At 41.0% G+C, this 24990-nt stretch overlaps 1 protein-coding gene across 4 annotated transcripts in view; it reads right to left on the bottom strand.

Annotated features, from left to right (window-relative positions):
* LOC124180874 (tubulin polyglutamylase TTLL5) overlaps positions 1-24990 on the bottom strand; it is a 280376-nt gene that overhangs the window by 231378 nt on the left and 24008 nt on the right. For all 4 annotated transcript variants that reach the window (XM_046566773.1, XM_046566771.1, XM_046566772.1 and 1 more), the window contains exon 2: positions 556-741. In XM_046566773.1, the coding sequence (XP_046422729.1) occupies positions 556-722 (167 nt within the window). In that variant the 5' untranslated portion in view covers positions 723-741. The remainder of the gene's footprint in view (positions 1-555; positions 742-24990) is intronic.

The following is a 24990-nucleotide window of genomic DNA, read 5'->3' as shown; positions in this document are numbered from 1 at the left end:
TGGTTCATCTCGAGCTGGCACCACCACAGGTTTTTTTTTTTAAAACGCCGAGCAATTAAATTTAAAGATGAGGAAATCCAAGAGCCTTTAATTAGCCTTTAATTATGACCCTAACATTTTTCCAAAATTTCAGGTGTTTTCCGTTTTTTTCGGTGCGGCGGTTCCAGGTTTATGTCGAGCTGGTACCGCCACAGGTTTCTTTTAAAAAACGCGGAGCATTTAATTCGAAAATAGACCATTTAATTAGCCTTTAAGTAGCCCTTAATTATTCCATAGGAGATTTTTCGATTTTCGAATGTGGCGGTTCCAGCTTGATATGACTGTTTTTTTGACATTTACCTTAGGCTGTAAGCTTGCCCGAATATACTTTAAGTTATCTAGCTTTACCGCGGAAACGCCGCGAGCTCGAGACACTATTATCAACTAACCCTGCAACAGTGCAGTTTTACTACCTTGCACTTAGTACCTTGATCATTTAATGACGCAAAATTTTAATTGTCAAATAATACACTTAAATAAATTGAAAAATTAAGGATTACAACATAAACAACTTACCTTTCAGACTTTTGAATGATATTATGAGACTTGTGTACAAGCGGTTCCAGGACTTCATCGCTGCTACTTGAAAGCTGAGACGTGCCTGACAAGCTAGATGACGACATCGAGTCTTTGGTACGTTTGCCATCTAGTTTACCCGCTGAGAGCCGCAAGTTGTGGTTCATTTGAGACAGCACAGTTCGTCTGTAACACCAAAATTAATCGCTGTCTAAAATTTTATAACAATGATACTACAAATTGGTATTGTTAGCCAGTTGAGGAATAACGGGGAAAGCAAGGAAACGAGACCCACCTACCGAATAATACCAATTTAGCAAAATAAATCGTTCAACAATTTTTTTGTTTTTTTTAATTACACGATAACCGCTTCTTATGGAACTGTTTATCTTCGTTAACGTTTTGTTGTTTGAGAATTTTTGTACTCTAATTTTCCCAAAAGCTTACAAAAATGTATGAACTGTTTCAGCAATCGGTATTTAAATCTATTTTTATTTGTATTTGCATTGCTTTATTGCTGATCGGGGGTATAAGGTTACTCCTATAGCAAGGAGGAGTGGCACTGTTCAGGGGTGCTTACATATCGTCTTACAATGTTCATATATCAGTGCGAATGCTATTAATATTAAGTTCTGGATAACGAAATTGTAAACTCTTCGCAGAATTTTGTGATCTTGGAATTTCAGCACCGTAATCATTGCACTGTTAGGTTTTGCCGCACTTGTAGTTTCGTCGGTATAATGTTTTCTTTGCGGTTCAAATATAGAGCATCGAAGTACAAAGTGTTCGTTCGTGTCGTTTTCTTGCATATTGAATACTTGACACATTTATTGCGGATCCAGTTTCGCCGTACATTTTTGTAGCTTATGGCACAGCAAAATTTATTGGCTAGCCTAAGTTGAGTTATTATTCACTTTATAATTCACATTCACGTGACGCGTTGTGCGCCGAGTCACATGCAAAACTCGCCGAACCACGCGCTGTGTAACCCGGACTATAGACACCTCTAATTATAAGTATCTAACCCCTCCACTTTACAAAAAAAATTAATTGATACATAGAAAATTACGAGCTATATATGGGCTCTCAGAATATTCAAGTCCCGATTTTTGAGCTCAACCGGTCGAGCAAAAATTAGCGATTTTGAGTGGGAGGGCCAAGTACGTAAATAGTCAGTCCCCCCACTGCGGAAAAAATATGATAGCAAAAAATTAAATATACCAGAATTTTGAAATATTTATGAGCAATCGGCACAGTATAATTCCGAATTTTGAGCTGAAACATCTAGGCGAGAATTGATTATTTCTAGTTAGGGGGGCTGAGTACGTGAGAACACAGCCACCCTCTCCCTCTCCAAAGTGATAGAAAGAGAAAAATTTCAGAATGATGAGCTATTTGTGAGCTCTTTGTATATACTTACCTCGCATCGATACCTAGAACCCCTAACGACCCACCCTTAAAAATCCCGTTTCCGCTACGAGAGAACTAGTCTTGATATCAACATATGTGGAAGGATTCGCCGGCGAGGGTCAGAGTATTTGACTATGCGTGGTTTGCATATTTTTATTTTCATTTTGCTATGTTTCGGCGGGCCCAGCGTGCCATCATCAGGCTAATTTATAATGACATTCCTAAATGTATGAGATCTTCAAAACTCGGTCACTTCTTGCTCGATCGCCGAGTTCGAAAAATTCACATGATATCAACATATTTAAGAAATCTTCGACAGTACAACATGCAATAAATTATGAGCTGACAGTATATCGTCGTTTCGAATTTTTAACTACAACCCATGAGCATTCACTCCCGAAAACCCGTTTGTTCCAAGAAAGAACTGGTCTTTGAATCGACGGATTCTAAAAATCTTCCATAGTGGAATATTTAGTGGCTTGTGAGCTAATGAGATATCGTGGTTCTAAATTTCAAACTATAACCCTGAACGGTCCACCCCGTAAAAACTCATTTCCGAATGCCATGCTACAACCTCTCACGAGTTACCCCTGCATCGTTGAATCTACATCACCAGAGAATCTTTATTCTTATTTACTGACGTGAGATTTTCATTTTTTGCGCGCACACATATCTCATCGTGTTCACAAGATGCCACAATCTTCAATTTACTTCTACAACTTCTGTCGAGTCGCCTTTGATTAAGCATCGCATCACGTTATGAGTACATATTTTGCCGAAATATCTCAAGATTTACCGTACTACGCAATATCTTGGTGTCGATTTTAGAAACACAGTGCAGGCGTGAATTTGGAGCTTATCCACGAAGAGCTGCGTATACGGTCAGCCTTGCTCTTTCACTTTATACATTTGTGCTTCCTTTTCAGAACCCAATCCTTATCGGTGGCAAAATGAAGATAGATAGACCCATATATTTATTACTAGGCAAGGTCATACAGAATTTTTGTGCCCATAAATGATTGAATTCAATCTCGTAAAGAACGGTAGGGTACAGTTAAAACAAAATGGATGCAAATCTTATTTAGCAATAATTATGTATAGCATTAGTATTATTCGAGATGTGATATTTTTATTTCGAAGAGTATTAACCCTAGAACCGACTTTCACGTACAATTTTAAAGTGAGCGCGCTTGGATCAGGGTTGTTTGTGCAAGTAAAATAAAGAATGATTGAACAAACATTGGGGTCTCAAGGACCCCGTGTGTGTATTGCATACTGTTTTACTATTTCTGCTCACAAATTTCTCCAGTATCCTCCATCGCTTTTCTTTTTTTTTTTGCTAAAACCAAGATTGAAGTTTATTTCTGAATTGTTAAATTTCAACACAGAATTTTGTTAAATTCGTAACTGTGCATAACGTAACGTTGTGTACAGTAATGAAGTTCCAACGTTGGCTGGGGTTCAAGTAACCCCGTGTAAGTAATGTGAAGGTTTCCATGGGTGTAAGTGACTAAGGTTAACATGATGTCTAAACATGTTTGATTCAAATCCGTGTACTAAGTTTTGTATTCACCGCATCTATCGTTATGCGAACTTGTGCGTCTTATTAGTGACAGATAAATTTCACTAACCGAACAGCAAAGAATATTTGTAGGCGATCCCACGACGATGTCAGAAGCACAACCACCTTGAATTCTGATGCTAATTTATGTTTTATTTTATATCGTAGAAAAAGGAAGCTTCCTATAATACGAATGTTTGATTTTCACTCGAAAGGTTATAAGTTTTTCAACATTCTCAACTTTTTTCTAATCAGATCAGTACATAGGGTTTCAAACTAAAGAATTACGTATATCAGACATTTTACTAAAAACCGATCAAACAGAAATTTGTATATTTTTCCGTCAATTCCTGTACGAACGCTCGGAAGTATTCTCTTACAACCTCAATCGGTTTTGCTCTGCGATTTGCATTATTCGACTTACACAAAAAAAATTTCGACTTAATGTGAACATTTTTTGAGTAGCATATTTGTGGTCTCGTTCGCCACGCGTTACAAATTACCAGAACACCTTCGAAAACTCTACTGATAAAATGAAAGTTGACAAATTTTGTATCACTCGAATAACTCAAGATATAGAACGAAACAGTAGTGTATATACAAGAGTTCTGGACCACAAAATGGCGGCGCTCCCCCCTGGTCCCCCCTAAACCCGCGGCGCTACCCCCCTAGCTCCCCCCTAAACCCGCGGCGTTCCCCCCTCGCTCCCCCCTCCCCCTTTGATGATTTTCGCGGTTTGCCGCAAGATGGCTATTTTCATAGGATTTGACACACACACGCACACACGCACACACGCACGCACGCGCGCACACACACACACACACACAAAATAATTCCTGTCGAGACTTGTTTTCCGTCGAACGTCATAAACGTAGGTATTCGGGCAAGGGGTCTGGGCCCCGATTTTTTTATACCTGCACCACCCACTACCTGCTTTTCGTTGACCGATTTTCATTGCATGCTTGGGAAGCTATACATTGGTACTCTACTCGCAGCATTTGCGCAGATTTTTATACTTAGGTGGGTATCTATCATAGGTGGCGGCGCGTTCGCGGAGAGGGGGAGGGGGTGAAAACTTGTTCTACCACGCTTTTAGGCAAGATGCAGCTGCGGAAGCGGGGTGACTTCAAACAAGCAATAAACTCCAAAAATTTAGGGATGGTGGAAGGGGGACTGCGGACCCCGCCGCCTCTGACGTCATTTTTTACATGAATTGCATCATCTCTGCGAAGCCGGGAGAGCAATGAGACTCAAAAATTTAGAGATGGCGGGTCGGGTAAAGGGTGGACCCAGTCGTCTCCGACGTCATTTTTCCCTCCGAGATGCGCAGAACGCAGTGCGCATCGCATCTCTGACGTCATTTTTCCCTCCGCGATGAGCAGAACGCAATGCGCACCGCCCCTAAATTCTTGAGATTCAACTGTATAATGCAAGGTGCATCTGAAGACTCGTCAGTTTTACACGAAACGTGCAAGTGAACACTTCTGAATATCTTCATCAACCGCGTCAAAGTCATGGCCGTCGAAGCGCATATGGGAATTGCAGAGCGGATAGAGGGGACATACAATTTGTTGAGAGAGCAACCTCACGGAGAAGAGAATGACGCTGTCATCAACCATTGGACTGATATTGGAATTGCGAATATCCAAGTTCTGCGCGATATTTCTATGCAACGAGGAAGGACTGTTGGTTCGAAAATACGGACCCAACATACGATCACACTACTACAATCTTGGGTGACGAAGATCAAGCAGTTGCAGCAGTGCGTAGTGATGATGGGTAGAAATATCGGTACTCCTACGGGTGTACAGTGGGACAACGTGGATAGTGCTTTTGCCAGCCGAATCCGAACGGGGGTTGTCACAAATCTCGGTCATAAAAATTTGGACGCCTTTCTGGACGATGAGCAGCGCGTCGTTACAGAGAAGTTGGAGCTGGTACTGCGCGAGAAGGGAAATGTGAAGGTTAACCTCATATTATCGTGGAAATTCGAAAATGTCAAACACGAAGAGATCTCCACTGAAGTTAAGAGCTTCAACACCTCCAACGTGGCGATTCTTCTCCTATCGAGCGATATAAATGGCTGGTTTACACGTGCACGGGGTGATCTGCTTGTGAAGGTGGAAGATTTCGAGCAACGCGATTCCGGCTGGACTATGATTGAGATCCTCAACATTGCTGTAAATATCAACCGCTACCAGCCTCTCGCCGCGGGGGCTTCAACATTCATCGAGCTGCCCCAGGACATTCGACATAACAAGGCTGTGATCAACGTGAGAAACGAGGCTGAAAGATGTCTTCTCTGGTCCGTCACAGCAGCCCTCCACCCGGTCAACAGCAACACCAATAGGACTCACACCTATCGTCGCTATATTTCCGAGTTGGACTTTACAGGTATCAATTTTCCTGCTACTCTACATGATGTGAAAAAGCTTGAGAGATTGAATAATTTGCGAATCAATGTATACGGTATAGAATCTCAAACTTTTTCGCATCATGCAAAATCGAATAAAAGCGTCATCATGCCAATTTATTTGAGTAAAAATTTGCATAGCGTAAACGTTGACACGATTCATCTTCCAATGATTGAGAGTAATCCGGAAGACGATATGACTGGTGAGTTTGCACCGAGATTCCACTTTGCTTGGATTAAAGATCTTTCCCGATAGGAGAGCAAACAATTGTCTGATTACAATGGTCAACTATTTACGGATGCTTGTGCCACTTTACCGTGAAACATGCCTACGACAATCATCGACAAGATTGTATTATGCTAAATAAAGTGCGCATGGAGTTTCCCAAGTGTAGAGATTTAGCATTTTCCAATTTTCAAAACAAAGGCACCGTTCCGTTTGTCGTATACGCCAATCTCGAATGTATATTAATCCCCGAACCCGTAGATGAATTTGAAACTCGTAAGACTTGTGAAATTCAAAAGCATGTCCCGCACAGTGTAGCATACTATGTACATTGCGCGTACGATGAGACTTTATCGGAGTTCCACAGTAAACGCGGTGCCGATTGTATAGATTGGTTCATGCAGCAGCTTAAAGATATATCGATTCAAGTAGAGTCACGGATCAAAAACATAATTTCGATGGAGTCTCTTACCCAAGTGCAACGCGATTGTCACATGCGCGCAAAGAATTGTTATATTTGCGTAAAGCCGTTTACCCCTGAGGAGAAAAAGTGTCACGATCACTGTCACTTCACGGGTAAATATCGTGGTCCTGCTCATAATCGGTGTAATTTGAATTTCAAAGAGACGCATACAATTCCACTAGTTTTTCACAATTTGTCCGGTTACGATTCGCACTTTTTAATAAAATCCCTAGCTTCAACTTTTCCAGGTAAAATTACACTGCTACCCATAAATAAGGAAAAATATATATCCTTCACGAAACACGTCGATGGGACAATGATGCACTTGAGATTCATCGATTCGTTTCGATTTATAGCTGGCAGCATCGATAAACTCTCGTCACATTTAGCCGATGCAGATAAACACATAACACGTAAATTTTATAATAATCCGACTCAGTTCAGTTTGATGACTCGCAAAGGCGTTTTTCCCGATGAATACGTCGATTGTTGGAGGAAACTCGATGAAACGCGATTACCTGCAAAGACACATTTCTACTCTCAACTCACCAATTCAAATATTAGGGCCGCCAATTACGAGCACGCGAAAACTGTTTGGGGGGAATTCCATTTAGAGTCATTGGGGGGCTATTCAGATTTATATTTAAAGACTGATGTTCTTTTGCTTACCGATATTTTCGAAAATTTCCGCGCTAGCTGCTTCAAAACATACGGTTTAGATCCGTTGCACTACTATATAGCACCGGGACTTGCTTTTGACGCGATGCTCAAGCATACTAAAGTAAGTTTACAACTTTTAGACGACCCTGAAATGGTGTTATTTATTGAAAGGAGCATTCGAGGTGGCGGAGCGCAATGCTCTAATCGACACGCTTAGGCCAATAACAGGTTTATGGGGAAAGATTTTAATTCTAGTAATGTGGAATCGTATCTCATGTATTTCGATGTAAATAATCTGTGCGGTGCGGCTATGAGTGCACATTTACCGATCGGTTCGTTCGAGTGGGAGCATAATCACTTCGATATATCAACTCACCCGGACGATTCACCGATCGGTTACATCCTGAAGGTGGATTTAGAATATCCTGTAGACCTCCACGAGGATCATAAAGATTCACCTCTTTGTCCCGAGCATTTCAGACCTCCTGGTAGTAAAATCACCAAACTCGCGACCACCCTTCATCCCAAAACAAAGTATATATTACACTATAGAAATTTGAAACAGTGTTTGAGTTTAGGATTGAAATTAACGAAAGTGCATAGAATTTTGAAGTTTGCACAATCTCCATGGCTTGAGCCTTACATCACTCTCAACACCGACATGCGCAAGCAGTCTAGGAATGAATTTGAGAGAAACTTTTATAAACTAATGAACAACGCGGTGTTCGGCAAGACTATGGAGAATGTGCGAAATTACAAACATGTTAAATTGGTCACAAAATGGGAGGGAAGAGGTGATGTGAGAACGCTTATTGCCAGACCAAACTTTTAAAGCTACAACGTCTGTATACCTAGCCCCCCCACCTCCTCAAAATCAAAAATCTATACCCGAGAAATTACGAGCAATTTATGAGCACGCAGAATATTCAAGTTTCGATTTTTGAGCAGGAGCAATGTAGCAGGAATTCCGGTTTTTGAGTGGGAGGTCAGATACGTAAGTATTCAGCCCCCCTCCCACCCATCATTAAAAAATGACAAGAAAAAAAAAATACTCGAATTATGAGCAATTTCTGAGCAGTCGAAACATGCAAGTTTCGATTTTTGAGCACAAGCGGTAAGGCAGGAATTATGGTTTTCAAGTGAGAGGGGGGCCCAGCCCTCCGACCAACGGAAGAGAAAAAAAAATATTTGATAATACCTAAATTATGGGTACATTATGAGCAATCCAAACATGCGAGCTTCAATTTTTTAGCACCAACCCCCAACGACCTACCCCCGCTTATACATCCAACGTCACCAGATAAGTACCCTCAAATTGCATGAAATCAAAAAATTTCTTTTTGGAGAATGCTCAGCGATTTATGAGCAGACGAAGTACCGCAACTCTGATTTTTGAGCAGCAACCCCCAACGACCGAGCCCCGGTTATACGTCCAGCGTCACCAGAGAAGTACCCTCAAATTGCATGAAATCAAAAAATTTCTTTTTGGAGGATGCTCAGCGAATTATGAGCATAATAAAGGTCGAATATGTCGCAAATAACAAAGCTACCTGCGAACAAGATTGATTAATTATCATTATTGAGTTACATATTTACTAGTCATTAGGTATGTACTTTCATATATTTATTATATTTTCATCTACTTATATTACATTAACGTAAAAAAATTAAGGAGATACTATATTATACATTACATCTGTTTATCGATAAATTGCTCGAAATTATTAACAAAATGTGTAATCCGAAACGACAAATATTACTTCTGGAATGGAACCTTCCCACCAACCGCGAACTAACCCCACTATTCTATATCAGGTCACTGTCATCCCGTACTTTGAAGTTCTGCGTGAGGTAGAGTTGTGACTTAAATTGATTAAGAGCATACCGTAGTCAGTCTATACCTACCGAATTATTGATATTTTGAAATATGACAAATTAATCGGAAATATCGATAATTAAATAAATCGATAATTTGTTCGATAAAGACTGACTATAGCATGCTCTAAAACATCAATTTATTATGCTTCTTCTGATATCCAAGTAATAACATTAAAATTTCAGTCTTTAGAAAATTACTGGGGTTTTCTATTTATTAATGAATAAAGGTCTGGGACTGTGTCAATAACGGTGCAACATTCTGGCAATCATGAATTAATAGCACGAATCGTTTACGAAAAACAATCTTCCAGAAAATTGCAACGGAATTCGACTACATAGTTCCACAATTTACATAAATCGATTTTCAAATTTATAGGAGGTTCAACCGAAAACAATCTTTAATCATCGAAATTAACAATTATGAGATCAACATTGTCACAAAGAACTTCCTAGCCTAAGAAACAAATCTTTTCGATTATGTTCCCAAAATATAAAGCAGATCAGTAGTACGCCTTTCAAAATTGAACTAAAAACGTAAACAAAAGCGTTCGCTTGTTATTTGTGCGAGTTACAGCCAGGTTGGCGGGGAAGTCCGATCGCGCATTGTGTTCCTCGCAGCAGCTGCAAAGACGAATCTCCCTTAAACACGCTACTTCATAATGAGCATTCCGCTAACGCAGACGAGTTATCACGCTCGCACGACAAAATGATCCATTCAAGAGTAACCTTAATTAACCTGGGTGGGGATGAATTGCATGATTCGATCAAAAGACATGGCCATTCGGACACGCGTAACGTATACGAGAGTCAAATCGCGCTGACGATTATTCAGACATTCGTTTTCTCTCAATTTCGCGCGCAAACTTGCACAAAAAAACTAAAATTAGTGTTGTGGGTAAAGTCGAGGTGTGACATCAGTGTCATCAAATCGTCTTCCACGTGTTTTTCATCGTTATGGTAAGTAGCACTAATTGATTGTACGCAAAGTTATTCACAATATTGTACTTCACAGGTAATACAGAGATCTAGCTGGCAATACAATTCAACTCAAATTATGATACTATCTGTATATTAAAGTTCCAAGGCAAAAATTTCGAATGTCCGGTTGTTCGGATGTCCAGAAAATGACATCACCGATTTTTTTTTTTATTCCAATCAGACCCCGAAAATCTATGACGACAAAAGGGGCATAACCGAAAGGACAACACACCGAACGAGCTTTAGCGAGTGAGGGACTTATAGCAACTAGTTATTATTAACTGTCGGTAGTTACGAATCGGAAAGCTTTCAAGAACGTAATTTTAAAAACTGATTCTAATATCATTTACCACTTTGACACGAATATACTGTAACGCGAAGGCGTCAAGCAAACGTATCCCTTTGGAAGGGGGGTGGAGGGAGGGGGCTCTGAGCCACCTCTGCCCGGTAACACGGGCCATCATTCAGATCATAACACCTTGCGAATAAAGACGTGTCACGAAGTGAAGTGCTACAGTTAATATACTCGTACAATAGCCTTAGTGTGTATGTGACAGAGAGCGTAGCCCGAGGTGAAATAACATGTGCACTCCACTTCTTTTGATTGCCTGTGAGTTAAGGTAATAAACCAGTTGCAGATGTTCAATAAACACCTAAAATACCTGTGAGTTGCCCTTATTGCTCACCATTGAGATTATCATCGCACTTTGTTCACGTAGCCGCGTGCTTCAGTTGGGAGATACATGTACTACGTCGCTCATGGAACAGAGCTCGCTGTTTTGTTTACATCACGATCTTCCTTGACCTTCCTTGAGACCGTATTTTCATAACTCATCATATCGATGGATAAACTTCCGTTTAGCCCATACCTCCGTTCGATCTGAAACTTTGTATACTTAGGTATTTCGATGCGCTGATTAAGAATATGATATTCAAAATTGGCGCAAATTTTATTTTCGATGTCATATCAAAGAAAAGTCGTTTTTTAAATTTTTTTTTGCGTTTATTGCGATAAATATGGACAGTGGAGAAAAATGTTTCAAGTAAAAGTTGTAGACCATGAAAGGATCAAAATTTTATGTCTCTTACGTTTTTTATGTAGAACCTCGGATTTTTTTTATGTATCTCGGATGGTGTGTGGGACATAGTGGGGTGGGTGCGGAGCAGCTCGGATGGTGTGTGAAACATAGTTAGGTTGGCGCGGGACATGATACAAGAAATCTGCATCAGCATTGTATTGTATTGCAATCGAAGTAATTTTGGCGAAAAAACAAAAAATTCCGGTGATTTTTGTATTTCTCTCCCAAATTACCAGTTCTACATGAAAAACATAAGAGAGATGAAATGTTAATTTTGTCATGATCTACAACTTTTATTTGAAACATTTTCCTCCACTTTCCATATTTAACGCAATAAACGCAAAAAAAAATCGAAAACCTAGTTTTCTTCGATTTGACATCGAAAATAAAATTTGCGCCAATTTTGAATACCATATTCTTAATCAGCGCATCGAAATACATTAAGACACCAAGTTTCAGATCGATCGGAGGTATGGGCTAAACGCAAGTATACCCCTGCCATTTTTTATAATCGGAAGCTTTTTTATTTTGCCGTGTAAAAGAAATTCATTTTCCGTAAAACTCTTTTGCAGGTATCGCGACTTCTTCTTTAGGGGTTGTACAGACAGTCCACGCCAGTTCTCTTGCTCGCGGGAATTTACTATATCAATTACGGCTTTCCCTGAAATTTCCGAGCAAGAACTGCAGAGTCGCCTCTGGCCGTAACCTTCTTCCTCTCCTGGCATCGGCTTTGAACACAAATCGAGAGCATGAACAAATAACCCATATATTGCGCAAATATGCGCTCCGGAGGGCTTGTCACCCATTGCGCAAGCCGGGCATTTCGATTCAACTTGCTTATCGAGTAAATCCGGTTCTACAAATACTTCCACTTCTAAAAGATCATCTGCAGTGTTACTTTTGGTTTTTTCTACCTCAGCATTTACTAATTTCAACCGACCACTGATGAATTCCATGTGCTTTTTTAGAAAAATTTCAGCACGGATCGGCAATGTCATGTTGGAAAGCAGTCTTGTTTTAATACTGTTGAACTCGGATTCAACTGCTGCTCCTACCGTAGCCAAACCGATCGCGACCGATGCAAGACCATAAAAGAAACCACTTCATATCCTTCAGTATCCGATCAGCCAATTCCGGTAGGAAATGTGCGTTTACTCTATCTCCTGTATCACGAGATACTAACGCCACCTTATTGGACACATTCATCGCCCAAGTATGCCAGGGATTATGTTCGCCAGTACATTCGGTGTCCTCTACAAGACTGCTCTCGTCGACACCTTGTTCCAAATCTTGAGAGAAGTTGATATCAGGGACAACGTCTCTGAAGATGTCGTTCAACATGTGCTCCTGTATTTCACATGTTGATAGTTATCCATCAACGAGGGAGCCTTCGGTCTTGCTCCTGGCAATAGCCAAAATAGCAAATAGTATATTCTCTGCATCGCAAATCGTGCGGGTAAGTATAAGTTGTCCCAATGCCGCTAAATAAAATGTTTTTATTTTTTGGTTAATGGCCACTTTGAGAAAATTGGAATACGTCTTAAAAATGAGCGACATCTATGCGAATATAACACGATCGTGTAGCGCACGTACCCCAGCATTCACCAGCATACTCTTCAATATAAGAACAATTAGTGAACGCTCTTGTAGTAGCCAATAACAACGCCTTCGATGCGTCGCAAGTGACTTCTTTCGGAGGTGGAGCACCGGTACCCACCCATTGCATTAAGGGAGCTTTCCAGTGTGACAGCCCGAAAAATCGCTGTTTTTCGCGATTTTTTTTTTTAAAGAAAAAATAATCTAATCGATCTGGTTTTTTTTTTGTATATTAATTGGGTATTGAAGAATACAAAACAATTTTTTAAAGATCGATTTATTTATTAATTAATATCTATAAAAATGATGAAACAATTGTTGCAGAAAATGCACTTGGATGTGGTGTCCACGTTGGGGGTCACAATTTTGATCTGAAACAAAAAACACAAAAAGATTATTGATCGGTATATAATTGGCTTTCGTGCTATGGAAGCTTTTTTCTTTTTTTTTTTTTTTTGCAAAAATGGCGCCAGTTTGAACAAAAAGTATCGATTTTAGCATTTTTTTTGGCAGTTTTTTTTACAAAAAAATAGGAAGATGTCAAAAAAAAAAAAAAAGCTTCCATAGCACGATAAACAATGACGTTAAGAATATTGTGTAAAAAATTCAACTCGATAGCTTTAAAACTCTGCCCTCCAAGTTGGACACCGTTTTGAAAAATGCTGTTTCGAGAAAAACGCGTTCAAAGTTTCAAGTGAGGAAATTTTAGGTAAATCGTTTACTTACGGTCAATCAGCGATGCCAGGTCCGTACAATATCCCTTCTGCTTCTTCGAAAAGATCGTGCTCAATGGATTGTTTAGTCCGACGAGCTGTCCTCGCCTCTTTGCTATCCAGGGACGCCTGGCGGTTTGCTTGGATGATGCGGGCATTCTTGTACTTAGCGGCGAAATCTGCGGCGCTCGGCCCTATCGTGCATCACATCGTCTTCAAAATTTTTAAAATTGGGTCGTAACCTTCATTGAAGGTGCACACAGCACACTGCGTAGCGATTTCTACTATCTGCTTGCCGCAGAATACGTCCTTTGGGGCTGAGTTTTTGAAAAATTAGCACGCGATCCGCTTTTTTTTTGAAAATTGAGTGCGACAAAAAAATAAGTCGCGCGACTAATTTACGGCTAATTAACGGCAAATTATGCAATAGTCCGAATTCACATTTTCGACAATTGGCGAGCCAAGTTCATGTACATGCAGGTAGGAACGAGACAATAGAAATAACAGTCGCACGGGCAGACGGCCGACGCGGCAGCTGTAGCGCTCCGTTGCCTTCTTCCAAAAAATGCTGTACAGTAACCGAAATAATCTGAATTTCGGCATGAAATTTTCAGGGAATATTCGGAAGAGTGTATACTATTCGATAAAGCAAAAAAAAAAAAATCGATTTTTTGAAAATTTCACACTGGAAAGCTCCCTTAACCAGTACCATATTGACACTGTTGTATGACTTTCGCTGATCATTTGTGTGACTGGGAATTTTGGACTGTTGCAGGAATTGACAACACACGTGTACAGAAAAACGTAATGTGACTTGGATCAATCAGGAAGATTAAGTTTGCGAATTATGCTACCTGTGGCGTCTATGGCAACAGAAGACGGCTCGGAAGTAGCATATTGCTTGTAGACATTCGTCTGTAAGTTGGACCAATAGTGTACGTAGAATGGACTCAAACCGATATTATGGATAACATATTTCAATGATGACAATTTCGCAAGCAAGGTGGACGTAACCGGATTTTTATGTAGTGTGAGCGATGTTTGGTATGTTTCTTTTGCTTTTCGCAATGCTTCGGCTTTATATAAATACGGAGGTTCTGGATCGCCAGGTGACATAAGTCGGTCGGCTTCTTCCGCCCGATATACTTCCGCTGTCTTGTTTCTTTCGAATAACGTTTTACCAACCTCAGATCGAATTGGCTCTCTTAAATACTGTATTCTGCACGTTCCGTCACCACTGATAATTTCACACGTCATTGTATCTTTTTTGGAACTAGGATTCAAACGTTTTATCGAGCCTTTTAAAACCGAACCGCAATTACATTTACCAAAGACTTCAAGTTTGTTGTTGTATACCTTGTTACATTTAAACTGAAACGCACGTTTTTTTTTTACAGACTTCCCACAGCTTTTTCGTGATCGCTTCTTGCCATTTACCAGGCTGTAAAACTATATATTCTCGGAACGCATTCTGAGGTCTATCTTTCTCTGATCGGCCGTATTGTTTTTTAATTAATAATATTTCAAGTTCAGCCTTGTCAAATTCAATGTCCAATAATTCTTCATCATGTTCTTCATTTACAGATGCTGTCGACGATTCAAAAACATTCGATGATTCATCGTGAACAGAAACTTCGAAAATTTCCACTTGCATTATAAGCTCAAGCGGAGGGATTAAAAAATCTTTAACGCCATGGTGATTATTGGTCACAAAAGTGAACAATGCATGTGGTGTTATTATATTATTCAGTTCGTCTGAGAGCACTTTCCATATGTCGTCATATCTAGACACGATTCTTCTTTCTCCCGACGATACTTCCGATTTACGCGCCTTCACGGCCGCGATAACGATGTCTTTATCGTATGTGCAAGGCCTACCGCGCTTCATTATTGCTTAGCTATAGTATTTATATTGATCTAATGCACTTTTATATACACCGTTGACTGTTTACGTCACTTACACTATTTTATTTATACCACGAACAGACACACCGTTGATACTACATGTATTGTATACAATACTTGTGCTCGCGAAATCTTCGAAACAGAACTCTAATTTACGGGCAAACTATATTTTAATCAGGTCACGAAATTTAACAAAGATGTGCTCGCAGCGGAAAGCCAGAAGCAACTGAAGATTTAGCATGATTCTTCACCTCCTTTTTCGTTTTGGAAACATCAAAAGTATCGAAAGTCCGCCCAGAAACAAGAGGTCCGATCGGATCTTGCATTTGTGCCGCTCGTGGATGCAACAACGTAGCATTGCTCACCTCTTGAGGATAACGAAATAAAGGGAAGACAAATTAATTAACCATCAGAAATAAGCGTTACTGTTACTGTACCAAAAAAAGTTGGGTACTTTTTTTCATAATTCAAGTTAAAAATATCGTTTCAAATGATAAAAAAAGAATGCTGTCCAATTTTTGTTTCTTAATATTATTAGTTAGAGGTGTCTAATCACGATTTTCTATTTTCCATTTGAATAACATGGGAAATTTTTTCTTTTCAACTTTGGAATTTTATAACTCGTCAACGCATCAGTGTACTAATAAGACCAGAACGTATTTGTGTATTCACGAACAACTTGAACACCCTGGTATTTTGAAAAATTTCAATACATAAATAATTTACAACATAGGAAAGTCGTGAGAGCTGATATCAAAAGATATGAGAGTAAATGCGATTTATGTCAAGGAGTAAAGCTACTGATGGAAATATAAAAGCGCGATATCAAATAGACAGGGCCGAAAAACGAAACGAACTATTAACACCTGATTTTTATGGACCCCTTTCAAGATCTGTAGTGAGAATACAATACCTTATAGTAGTTCTAGATGCATACACAAAATACGTTAGTTTATATTATATAGAGAATGCGACCACAATCAGTACATTGAATAAATTACTAAAACATCACTTAAAATAATGTCGTGGAAACGACTAGAGGAGGAAGGAATTCAAGTAAACCTTTGATCAATTAGACACCTTGAATTGGATCTAACAGAACGAACGATGAGAGAGCTTAGAAGATTATTTAGAACGTTATGCGCAGATCAACATGCAGAACAGGTCAAGTATTGTAACGTGGCATTTCGAATGCATGTTACAAGAAGCTCTCTGAACCTTAGTGGGACCTAAAATTAGCATTTTTGCAAACCAATTACGGTAAATTACAAAGAACGTGAGGAAACGAGCGCCAGAACGGGTGTCAAACATCCGAAATTCCGTGAAGGGACAATTTACATGATATCGAACAAGGTTTATTTCAAATTTTTGGTTACTTTTTGTTCTTCGAGTTTCGTCGGCATCAGCAAGAAGTCCGTGACAATCGCGAAAAAATTACGGAGTAGCGGAATGGCGCCAATTTCAAACGAAGGCTGTCGAGGCTGCGGAGGGGGAGCCAACGCAGATCCCCGCAACGAGGGAGTCCAAGGCGGAAGAGAATCCCGCTGGTGGCCGGCGAGCCGTAGCCTCTCCCCGGCCTTTCCCCTTGCACGCTGCTCATCGCGAAATTCGGCGATTCAACTAGCGACAAGAGATCATCTAACCCCACTCACTACGAAATGGCTGATAACTATTGATAAGCTCTGCATCGAAACGATCCGTCAGGTACACGTCAGATTGCGCACTAGGCAAAATTGATTTTGAAACGATTGTTAGCAGTTATTGTAAGGCGTGATATCACGTAACTCTTCTGTGGCAACACCTTCAAAATTCCGCAACTCCAAAAGAGAGAAACTCGATTTCAAACATACCTGTCTTAAGCAAACGCTAGAACTAGAGTGATTCAAAATCTATCGGCTTGCTTGAATGCGGATCTCTCCGGTTTCGCGATCGAATTTTAAGAGCAACTTAATCACTGCATGCCAATGTAACGGAAAGCCATTTTGGAATTACGAATACGACATGTGCTCGAAATTCGTTTGCCGATCCCCGTACCTGATGACCGTACCTTGAGTTGCGCGTTTACGATTAGTCAGTACTATTTGCAGAAAATTACAATTACAATCTTGTGAAGAATTCTTTTTATTGTACATTACGTACGACCATAATTCTGTTGTGCTGGGTCAAGTCACGTTCGTAGATTATACGGTATTTTCCTTTGAGTACGTTGTTAATATTAGCTAAAACTGAATGTGCTACAATTGAATCAAAGATTATGCGAGAAGCGTATGAGCCGTTTTAGTTTGTTAGATAAATAATGAGATTTCTTCGTTCAGTAACTTCACGTCGGAAGTACGTTATTATTGTATGGTCAATAATTTATAATTACGGATCACGCTAAGTGTGAGGTAGTAACGAGTTTGTTTGAGATTTGTGGTAAGTAGGACCCGAATAAATATGTATTGAAAATTACAAAATATGTACGTATAATATTTACTTATGGAAAAAAATGTGGAGTGAAGAATAACAACTATCGTTGAATAGATAGTTTTTTTGTCAAAATAAAGTATGTTCTACTCGACAACAGTTGTTACTTTTTACTCCATATTTTTCCCATATTTTAGTCTTTCAAATCTATATTATATGTACATATTTTGTAATTTTTAATACATATCTATGCAGGCCTTAGCGATGAGTTTGAATATTTGAAGCGTCCCAATAAACACACGATAGTATAATAAACGTTGAGAAAGAGTATGAACCATAAGTTTAGAAAACGTTCATGAAGCACGGATAACAGTCTTCAGAATGTCCGCCACATAAACGTTATGTTCAACCTTTATTAACCAATTTTTATACGCCGCATATTGTCGGAAGGTTTTCGAAATGGATATTTGTGTGAGTATAATATCAATCGTATTTATACGCTTCAAGTACGTCGCTCCGATTCATGTATAATAGTAACCCAGTTGTTAATGTATATGAGATACGTATCTTATACGTATCATATGACCATTAAGACTACCACTAGATGATGGTAGATCAACGTTATTTTTTACGTTTGTTAACCCATTTTGATACGTAAATGTATACTAAAACTGTGGAATGAAAAAAAAAATGTATTAGAAATCCATAGATTTTTGATGTTAAACACCATTTCAGCAGGACTTCCGTTTCCGTTTGAATGTGAGTGACAGGTGTGCGAAAGAGTGCGAGAGAAAAGGCGAGAATTTAGCAGGATAGCAAAGGTGAGGAGAAAAGGAAATAGGGCAGAGAAGGAGCGGGAAAGACATAGACGGGAGGTCGGGTGAAGGGAATAGGGAGGCAGGGATAGAAGGGAAGGGCGGGTGAAAAAGAAAGAAGGGGGAGAGTTTTGAGGTTAGGCAGAAAGAGCTGGCGGACGGCAACGATTCGGATAAGATAGGAAGAGGCAGTGACACCTAGGGAGTAAGAAGGGGGATAGAGTAGACAGGTAGGCAGCGGATAGATAAGGTAGGGAGCGGTGAAGGAGAGAAAGAGTATGAGTAACGCGGGTGGCCAAAAAGAAGGGGCGAACAGCGAAGAGGAGGAGAAAAAGAAAGGTAGGCCGGGGGCAGTAGCAGCGTTAGGGAGGGATAGGAGGCATAGCCTGGGATCGGCGACGGTGCTAGACTTATGGAAGAGAAAGCGGGAGGAGGAAGGGGAAAAAGGGGAGGAGGAGGTAGACGGGTTGCAGGAAAGAGATAGAGTATTTGGGAAAAGCAGGAAAGTGCACCGGTCGCCGGAGGGTAAGACAGGGGAGGAAGGGAAGGCAGAGGGAGGGGGTATACAAGATATGCTAAGGTTGATTAGGGAAGAGCTAAAGATAGGTCTAGAGGAGGTCAAAGGGCAGGGAAGGGGGATCAGGGAAGAAATGGAAAAGATTAAAGGCGAAATGACTAGAAGGGAAGAGCAGTGGGAAGTAGAGAGGGGGGAGATGAAGGAAATGATAAGGGATCTAGGTAAAAGACTAGAAGAGGTAGAAGAGCGGAGAGGGGGGGAGATGGAAAGGGTAAAGGAGAGGCTGTTAGAATTAGAAAAGAAGAGTGCAGAAGGAGGGGGAGAAAGGCAGGTACAGGGGAATGCGGAAGTGGCGCAGGTAGCAATAGATAGATTAAAAGAGATGGAGTGGGCCATAGAGAGGAAAGAAAGGGAAGAAAGAAGGGGAAATATAGAAGTGAGAGGAGCGAGACTTGAGAAGGGAAGAGAAAAGGAAGAGTTGAAAAAGATTTTGCAGCTGATAGGGGTAGAGGTCGAGGTAAAGGATATGTGGGAGGTAGGCGCGAAAAAGGGGGGAGAAAAGGGGATATGGATAGCAAGACTAGGAAATAGGGAGCAAAAGAAGCAGGTAATGGGAAGAAAAAGCCTACTCAAAGGGAGGGAGGAGAGAATAGACGAGGATCTCACCTGGGCAGAGAGAAGAATGAAATGGAAGTTGAGGGAGATAGCAGCTAGTGAGGAGAGAAGGGGAAACAGAGTGAGAATAGGGTATGCAAGGATCTGGATAGAAGGGAAAATGTGGAAGTGGGATGAGATAGGAGAGGTGCTTAGAGATGGTACAGGGAGAGCGAGGGAAGGGGGGCAAAGGGAGGGGAGGGGAAAAGTAGGGGAAAGCGATAGGGAAAGGTCAGCAAGCGAGGAAAGACAAGAGGGAAGTACAGAAGCACAGGGAAGGGTACGTAGTGAAAGGCAGTCGGGGGAATGGGTAGTGGGGGGGGGACAGAGGCAGGTGGGGAGGGAGATAAGGAGGAGAGAGAGGGGAGTAGGCGAGACAGTAAGGGAGGGGTGGAAAGTAGCTTTTTGGAATGTGGCGGGGCTCGCGAGAAAGGATGAAGATTTCTGGAGGGGGCTAGGGGAGTGGGATGTAATATTTCTAATGGAGACATGGATAGAAAAGAAGGGGTGGGAAAGGATTAGAAATAAGTTGCCAGTAGGGTATAAATGGGAAGTGCAGTATGCGGTGCGAAAAAATAGGAAGGGAAGAGCAATAGGCGGAATGCTGTCAGGGGTAAGAAGGGAGATAGTAAGTGAGGAGGGAGGGAGGGAAGAGGTAAAAGAGGGCATGATAGCAAGGAAAATAAGTGTAGGGGGGGAAAAATGGGTAGTAGTAGGAATATACATAAATGGGGACCTAAAAGAGAAGATAGGGGAATTGAAGGAGCGGGCAGAAGAGATAGAGAGAGGGGTAAAAGTGTTAGTGGGGGGTGATTTTAATGCCAGGATAGGGCAGGAGGGGGGAGGATGTTGGGGAGAAGGAGAGGAGGAGAGTAGGAGTAGGAAATCAAAGGACAGGAAAATAAACTCGGAAGGTAGGCAGCTGGTGCAATTTTTAGAGGAGACAGGATGGGCAATAATGAACGGGAACATAGAGGGGGATGAGGAGGGGGAATTTACGTATGTAGGAGAGGCAGGGGTGACAGTGATAGACTACGCTATAGGAGACATCGAGGTGAGGGATAGGGTCAAAAGGATAGAGATTGGGGATAGGGTTGACTCGGATCATCACCCGGTAATAGTGTGGTTGAGGGGGGCAGTGGCTAGGACAAGGAAGGGAAAAAGAGTAGGGGGAACTAGTAGAGGAGACTGGACGGAGGAGGGTAGGATGAGGTTTAAAACAGAAGTCAAATGGGAGGGGATAGGAGAAGTGGATGTAGGGAAAGAGATAGAGAAAAGAATAAGGGAGTTTAGACGAGCCTTAGATGTAGGAGGGAGGGGGAGGGAAGCGAAAAAGGGATGGTGGGATGAGGAATGTAGGCGAAAAAAAGCGGAAGTTAGGCAGAGTCTAAGGAAATGGAGAAAGGGGGAGGGAGAAGGGGACGCGTATAGAAAGGGAAGAAGGGAATATAATAGGCTATGCGAGGAGAGAAAAAAGAAAGAAAATGAGGGATTCATAAAAGAAGCAGCGGAAGCAAAGACAGAAAGCAAGGTATGGGAGATAGTTAATAGGGAAAGAAAGAAGTGGAAGAGGGTGAATGAAGAAATAGGAGATCAGGAGTGGAGGGAGTATTTCATGGGATTATTAGGCGGGGTAGAAAGCAAGGTAACAGAAGGCGGGGAGTCGGTAAATAGGAAGGGGGACGGGGAAGGGGAGCTGCAGAGGGAAGAGATTAGAAAGGTGATAGGAAAGCTGAGGGATGGAAAGGCACCAGGGGGGGATGGAATAGTTAGCGAGGTATGGAGGTATGGGGGGGAAGAAATGGAGCAGTGGATATGGAAAACATGTAACAGAGTTTGGGTGGGGGAGGGCTGGCCAGAGGATTGGAGGGAGGGATTGATAGCGCCGATAGTTAAGAAGGGGGAGGGGAAAAGGGTAGAAGAGTATAGGGGGGTGACTTTGATGCCAACTCTATACAAGGTGTATGCGATGGCATTAGCGGATAGGTTAGAAAGAGAGGTAGAGGAAAAGGGCTTGATACCACAAAACCAAACGGGTTTCAGAAAAGGCATGGGCACCATTGACAATATATACGTACTTAAGGGGGTATTCTAGTCTAGAGGCCCGAATTTCGAGCATTTTTTGACGGTGAATAAAATAAAAGCTATTGATATTTTTACCATCCATTTTTTCATCATTTATTTATTTATATATTAAGAGCACACAAAATGAATTTAAAAACAAAAAAATAAATTTTCATGGAATTATGCGTCCTTGAAGTGGAAGGGGAAAACAAAAGGCAGTATCCTCGTCGCCACGATTTCTACCCTTGTGGTCATCAGAAAAAAAAAAAAAAAAATATTATCAATCTACATAAATGCAGCTATCGTACTAACCAAAAAAAAGTCGAAAAAAAATTTTTTTTTGCCAAATTACGGCTGTCCGAAAAAAATAATACGTTTTTTTTGACTTTTTTGGACGTTTCTGAATTTTTTAAAAATAGTAAAAATTATTATTTCGTTATAATAATGGTTCGTGCGATAGAGACATGTATTGAGAAGATTCTCACCAAATTTCAAGTAAATCGGTTCAATAGAACTTGAGAAATCATGGCAACCGTTTTGAAAAATGTAGTTTTGAGAAAAACGCGTTTAAAGTATTCGTTCCAGCCGAGCCAGTATTGAAGACGTGTCACTAAAATAGCTATATCTCTGAAAATAATTGAAATTTTGACTTGTCCTTTCAAGGACACATTCTTAAAAGGTTAAGCTTTGAAAATATAAAAAAAAAAAAAATCGATTTTTTCAAATTTCTACACTAGAATACCCCCTTAATTATTTAATCAATAGGCAGGTGGGAAAGGATAAGGGAAAGATGGTGGCGTTTTTTGTGGACCTGAAAGCTGCTTTTGATTCAGTGAACAGGAAGGTGCTGTGGGAGACTATGGAAAGGAGAGGGGTGAGGGAAGGGCTAAGGGTAAGGATAGAGGAAATTTACAAGGAAACAAAGAGTCGAGTAAGGAGCGGGGGAAAGCTAGGAGAGGCGTTTTGGACAGCGAGGGGGGTAAGGCAGGGATGTCCGCTCAGTCCGCTTGTGTTCAACCTGCTGCTGGCGGACTTAGAAGAGGAAATGGGGAGAGGGAGAAGGGTTGGGGGGGTGGAGTTAGCCGGCGGCAGGGTATGCACTTTAGCCTATGCAGATGACATAGTGTTACTAGCGGAAAGTGAAGAGGAAATGGAGGTAATGATTAGGAAGTTAGAAAGGTATATGGATAGGAAAAGGCTGACGGTAAATGTAGGGAAATCAAAGATTATGAGATTTAGGAAAGGTGGCGGTAGAAGGAAAAACATAGATTTGAGATGGAAAGGGAAAAGGATAGAGGAGGTGAAAGAGTTCAGCTATTTAGGGTATAGAGTAAAGTGCAATGGGGGACAGGAAGCACAGGTGAAAGAGAGAGTACGGAAGGCAGGGGTAGTAATGAGGCAGGTATGGGGAATAGGAAAAAGAAGGTTTGGGAGGGATTGGGAAAAAAGGATTTGGTTATTTGACAGGCTAGTATGGACGGTAATAGAGTATGCATCGGAGATATGGGGGTGGAGGGAGTGGAGGGCGGTCGAGGCGGTACAGGATAGATTTTTGAGATGGACATTAGGAGTGGATGGGAGAACACCGGGATATCTAGTAAGGGAGGAACTGCAGAGGGAGAAACTAAGGATTAGGGCAGGGAGAAGGGCATGGAATTTTGAAAGGAAGCTGGAGCGAGGGGAGGGTAGCGAGTTAGCTAGGAGATGCTGGGAAGAGATAAGGGACAAGGCAGAAGCTGGGAGGCAGGGATCGAGGTGGGAAAGAGAAAGGGAAAGTTTCTTTGCGGAAAGGGGAGTAGAGAGTAGAGAGGTAGTCGCGAGAAGGGAGAGGGGCGAGATGGAGTTTAGGGAAATAGAGGAGAGAGAGAGGGAAGAACAGAGAAAAGAGAGGTGGGAGAAAATAAGGGAATCGAGGTACAACAGATGGTACAGGCTAGTGAAAGGAGAAGGGATACCAGGATATCTGGGAAAGGGATGGGGAGAAAGCAGCTGGATAAGGGTGGCAAGATTTAGGTTAGGAAGCGAGATGAAGGAGGCAAGGTACTGGGAAGAAGAGGAAAAGAGAAGGTGTAGGGTGTGCGGGGGGGAGGAGGAAACATGGGAGCACGTATGGGAAAGGTGCGTAGGCTGGGATAGAAGGGAGGAAAGCTGGCAGGAGGTGGTGAGGGAGATGTTAGGTGAGGAGGGGGTGGGAGAAGTCTGGATGAGAGAATTGGAAAGGATCAGGGATGTACAAGAGAATGAAAGAGTGAGAGATGAATGGGAAATGGAAGTCGATTAGGATAAGGACGAATTAGGGAATAGAATAAGGTAAAATAGGATAAGGTTAAGTAAAGATAAGGATAAAAAGTAAGAAAAGGATAAGAGGGAAAGTAAGGGAATGGCAAGGCAATGGCACAGGACACAGGCAATTAGAAATTAAGTAAATTAAGTAAGGATAAGGTAGGAAGTAAGAATTAGGGTAAGAATAGGTTAAGAAAACATGTAAAAAAAAAATATTGTAAAGGAAGAGGAAAAGGGAAGTCCTTGTAACCCCAAGGGGAACAATAAAGAATACTACTACTACACCATTTCAGCAACTTATCAGTAGCTACAATCGTTGAAAATGCATTTCAGATCGATTGGAAAACCTTACGCATTATTTTGTCGCAATGATCGGATTACTAGTCGGACTCCGTACCTACTACGCCGAACTACTTCGTGGGAATCCATGACTTTATTTGATTCATAAAACAATGTACGGTCGACACGGGTATGACAGACGATACAGTCATTGAACACTCATCAATAAGATTATAGTTTCAGAATTCGCACTCACAATACAATTTTAAATGAAGTAACAAGAACATTTACTTTCAAAATTTAGTAAATTGTTAGATAGTCAGTACATTCACAGGCAATTGTCTGAAGTTGAAAATTTGATTATTTATCCCAAACTTAACATGGCAATATTTTGGGCTTTGCTGAAATCTGATACTGTGAAGTATTTTGTATTAAATTTGGACACGCACAACTTGAGCAGATTCACAAGTTGACTTAAGGCATGGAGTAACGTTCACACTGTCTATTGTAAGGTAAAGCATACATTTCACTAAAT

The sequence above is a fragment of the Neodiprion fabricii genome, chromosome 4 (genome assembly GCF_021155785.1).
Source record: "Neodiprion fabricii isolate iyNeoFabr1 chromosome 4, iyNeoFabr1.1, whole genome shotgun sequence".
NCBI lineage: Eukaryota > Metazoa > Arthropoda > Insecta > Hymenoptera > Diprionidae > Neodiprion > Neodiprion fabricii.
This window is presented reverse-complemented; position numbering and strand designations above follow the sequence as displayed.